Source organism: Danio rerio, chromosome 3 (assembly GCF_049306965.1).
Source record: "Danio rerio strain Tuebingen ecotype United States chromosome 3, GRCz12tu, whole genome shotgun sequence".
Lineage (NCBI taxonomy): Eukaryota > Metazoa > Chordata > Actinopteri > Cypriniformes > Danionidae > Danio > Danio rerio.
The window spans coordinates 56,985,001-56,990,000 of record NC_133178.1 but is presented as its reverse complement, the minus strand read 5'-3'; the positions used below and the strand labels follow the sequence as shown (position 1 = coordinate 56,990,000).

Sequence of the window (5,000 nt, the reverse complement as noted above, 5' to 3'; positions counted from 1 at the left end):
AAAATTCATACATCCACAACACAAATTATATTTATCAAATCACATTTTTAAGTTCAAAACACGATTCAACAAAAATCCAATTTGTTAATTCAACATGATTCAAAAATATACAAGTCCAATTCATAATTTCAAAACATGATTCATAAATACACAAATCCAACTTGTAAATTAAAAACGTGATTCATAAATGCACAAATCTAATTCTTAAATTCAAAACGTGATTCATAAATGCACAAATCTAATTCTTAAATTCAAAATGTGATTCATAAATGCACAAATCCAATTCTTAAATTCAAAATGTGATTCATAAATACACAAATCCAATTCGTAAATTCAATACGTGATTCATAAATATGCAAATCCAATTCGTAAATTCAAAACGTGATTCATAAATATGCAAATCTAATTCGTAAATTCAATACGTGATTCATAAATATGCAAATCTAATTCGTAAATTCAAAACGTTATTCATAAATATGCAAAACTAATTCGTAAATTCAATACGTGATTCATAAATATGCAAATCCAATTCGTAAATTCAAAACATGATTCATAAATACACAAATCCAATTCATAAAATTAAAGCAGGATTCATAAATACACAAATCCAATTTATAAATTCAAAACACGATTTAGAAATGCACAAATCCAATTTGTAAATTCAAAACGTGATTCAGAAATATACATCAAATTCATTTGTTGGAAATATTAATGATTTTAAACAGTGAATTCATAAATTGTGTTTACAGATTTACAAATAGGATTTTGTAAATGTGAGTTTTGCTGTGCATGTATGAATTTTATTTTGTAAATGTATTATTTTTGAGACTGATCTGACTCCATATATACCTTCTTCTGCCCAGAAGCTCTTGTACCTTTTTTTCTGAAAGGTTGTAATAATGAACTTAGATGTCACACTATATTTATGTAAAACTTAAATTAACATCATACTTGCATATTTGTTGTGCTATTAATTGGTCAAATGAGAATGGAGTCAGTCTACAATGGCTCTAGCATTAGGCTTCCTTCAGTTATAATTCGCAGACTGCTAGCGATCTGACTATAAAATCACTGTCAAAAATTAAATGCTTCACTCCTTTCTGTCCGTATGCACAGGAATGGATATTTAGCCTGATACCAATGACTCTTTTGATTTCGAAGCCAATGACTGTTATATAGACAAAAATGCGCAGAAGACCAGACCATGACCAGAAGTGCCCATATGGTCAAAAATACTAAACAATCGATGACCACTATAATTGATTACCATGACATCAAATGTAAGCTTTTATTAGTCTGAACAACTTTTTTAGAATGACAACAACTTAAAGTCACATGCATAGTTTGGAAAGCCCTGTATATGGTTATCAAAATGCAGTTTAACTAGTTCCCATAAACGAAAACAAAGCTTTTAGAGGTTGATGCACCATTAAAATGTTTGGTAGCAGCTAAAATGTAAAATGTTTGAACACTTTCATTAGTTTTTAATGTTTTTTTATGAAAAATGTACAGACACAAATTCCTTGTTTCATGAACGAGGCCCATTGTTTGCTTTTTTATATGGCTGACTGCATTGCTGGTTGTTGTGGGTCTTGCTTCTGTTCGCTCTTGCTAAGGTGGGTCCAGTGTTGTCCTCGTTGCTGTGTTGATGTTGCTTTAAGGTGTTTGATGGTGTCTCTTTCTTTTCCCATATGTGTGTGTGTTTGTTGTTGTTTATTTTTACCCTTCCCTCTCTATCCCGCCATCCTCTACCTGTGTTCCTCTGGGTTTGTGCCTGGTGTCTGTCCCAGCTCCCTTCGTCCTCGCTCAGTCCTTACTCCACACCCCCAATCCCCTCGCCTGCTAATGGACCCCCTTCCCCCAAGTTTGGCCGGGACCCTCTGTCGTACTGTTTGAAGGAAATCAATAAGACAGTCAAACCCCGAATCTCGTCCTTCCGGACCCTCAAGAGAACGGTGAGTGTGACTTGTCAGGGATCAAGCAACCTGACTAAACCTGTGGGCTGCCGTTGCTGGCACGTCTCCTTAAGCCCTTCAGCAGCACATGATTGATCTGGGTCTGAGTAGCGGTCACGTTCACCTGAATGGGCACAACTCTTTCAGCCCTCGTCTTTAACCATCACCACATCTATTTCTGCCACACTTTCTAATACAACACTTCTTGGCTCACTTCAAAACTAGCAAACTCAAAAGAACTCATAAGAGTAAAGGATGTCACCGAATATACCAATGTAAACCCCATGGTACTGTATTTTCCGCACCATAAGGTACATGAAATTATAAGTTGCAGCCTCAATTACAGGGTATATATCTGTACTTAACCCATACATAAGGTGCATGCTAAAACATATGTTCTACAATAAGAGGTAATGGATGCAAAGCGGTGAGTTTACTTGAAGTTTATTCTACTATTTAACGGTACACTCACATTATTTTATTCAATCTTCTCCCGCATGTCCATCAAATTCCTCATCTTCTGTGTCTGAATTGAACAGCTGGGCAATTTCACTATCAAACATGCCGGGTTCCCTCTCATCATTGTTGTAGTCAGTGTAATCACCTGTTGAGCGATAATGCAAGCTTTCGCGAAAGCTCGCACGACAGTTAAAGCAGATACCTTAGCCTAGGCATCCCCAATCCATTCAGACATGGTGGTGTAACTCGCCCGGCGCTGCTTACCAGTCTTGGTGAAGGTGTGTTCACCGTCTGTCATCCATCACTCCCAAGCCGCTCGCAACTTCACTTTGAACGCCCTGTTTACACCAATGACCAGCGGTTGGAGTTCTTTTTGTTAATCGATGTCAGTATACATAGTATAGCTATTACGTCCCTTTGTCGGAAATGCTCTGACAGTTAGTCATGCGGATCGCTTACCAAAGTCACACAACAACATTTTTGCAGATTTTGGAACTCAGGGACACGGACGATATTAATTCAAAATTTAAGTCTCTTAGGTGCACCTTATAGTTCAGAAAATATGGTAACTCAAGTGAAGTCTGTTCAAACAAAAATAAGCCCAGTTTGAATTCATGTTTCTGGAATTCAAAACACCATGGCTTAGCCAAGTTTCTGGAAAAGTTTGCTTCAGCTTGTTAAAAACCTTTGAATCTATAGAAATTATGTGATAGGTGGGCATGTATCTGAAGCTCCAAAATTTAAGGAAAGTTGTCACCAAATTAGCCGTCATTTTAGGCCGCAAATATGTATATATGTACAGTGCTCAGCATAATTGAGTGCACCCCATTAAAATAAATATTTGTATCCATTTCTCAGGGAATATAAGCAATGTATTTTGGTGCATTTAAACAAAACAGATTTATTAAACAAACATATTTATTAAAATAATATTTTAGTGACCTAACATTTAATAATAATAACTCAAGCAAAATATTGCTAACAAATTACAACAATTTCAAACATTTTTTTTTTTTTTGCTTCTCTTGATTTTTCCTCTTTTTTTTTTCAAATTTGTATTTAATATTTTTCTATGACATAAATTTGGGTGTACTAGTATTTGGACCATTATCGTAATTTATTTTGTTAGGTAAGCTCCAGATTTGGCTTCAGAACTGACTTATCTAATGTATATAGACATATAATATTGTATTGCCTTCTATTAAAAATAGGAATTTAAAAGAGAGATTTGTGAGGGGTGTACTCGTATATGCTGAGCACTGTATTTGTATATACAAGCTCCTGCAAAACCCTGGAGGGACTGACTAGATAAGTTTATTAAGGTCAAATCTTTCTGAGTAAAAACACAGAAAATCTGTTTTGTAGTACAAATTGAAGTGCAAATTTAATGGAAAGTAGCACTGGCACCTTTTTAAAATTTTAATACAGTAAAGCCGCTTTCACTAAAGAACTTGGAAATCAGAATTCCACTGATCCTTTGACAGAAGATGTCATTGCACTATAAAAAAACTTCTAGAGCAGTTTTGGAACATAATTTTTTCTTAAAACAGCTGCTTTTGAGCTTATTTGCCAAAACAGCAGGTTTTGGAATGTTTATTATTCTTCAAAATATCATCTTCATCATATTCTTCAAATATCTCAACAGAAAGTAAAAGTCAAACAGGTTTTAAACAAGTAAAGGTTGAGTAAATGATTTTCAGTTTGAGGTAATCTATTATGGAGTTCATCTAGGGCCATATATACTTGCAAAATAAAAGAAAGTTTTGCAAACAAAAAAAAAAATTATTAAGCAACTAATTAATTAAGAGAAATAATAAAGTGAAAAGAATTTTTTGAGAAATACAAAATTTATTTGCTAACAAAAATGAAGAACTGCAAAGGGAAAATTAAGTTTTGAAAAACAAAAATGAAATTTGCAAAAAAAAAAAAAAAAAAGAACTTCAAATAAAAACAAGCAGTGCAAAAAAACTAAATTATATAAATAAAAAAAACATACATATTTGCAAAACATTTTTATAGCATTGACTTCACAAATCTCGTCCAATTAAATGCAATGCTCCTTTTGATTTGCTTTTTAGTCAACCATGAGTTTGCGATGCGGTTTTCTCTTTGCGCGTTTCTGCACGTTTTACTTTGTGGCCCTGATTTGGTAAAGGGGGCGGAGTCAAATTAACTGGGCATTTACGGCAAGCCCGGACCTGCCTCCATTTTAGCGACGTCATCACCTAGAGACACAATATCACTGAGGTAATCTTACAGCCCAGTAGGTTTGGGCCTTCTGTAAATGCTCAAGTTCCCTTGTAACGTTTGGTTTTATTCTATAAAAACTGATTTTATTCTAGCCAAAATAAAACAAATAAGACTTTCTCTAGGAAAAAAAAAACTATCAGACATACTGTAAAAATTTCCTTGCTCTGTTAAACATCATTTTGGAAATATTAAAAAAATATATAGTTTTTTTACTTGCAAATATTTTAGGTTTTTTGCACTGCTTAATTTTTATTTACAGTTTTTCTTTTGTTAGCAAACTTTATTTTTATATCTCTAAACTTACTTTTCCCTTTTCGATTTTTGGAGATTTGCATT

The 5,000-nt window shown here is 33.8% G+C and overlaps 1 protein-coding gene across 4 annotated transcripts in view; it reads left to right on the top strand.

The window, feature by feature from the left end:
* trip10a (thyroid hormone receptor interactor 10a) overlaps positions 1 to 5,000 on the top strand; it is a 72,071-nt gene that overhangs the window by 54,686 nt on the left and 12,385 nt on the right. The window contains exon 10 of one of the 4 annotated variants that reach the window (XM_017354074.4): positions 1,791 to 1,955. Within the exon in view, the coding sequence (XP_017209563.1) occupies positions 1,791 to 1,955 (165 nt within the window). 4 annotated transcript variants of the gene reach the window in all.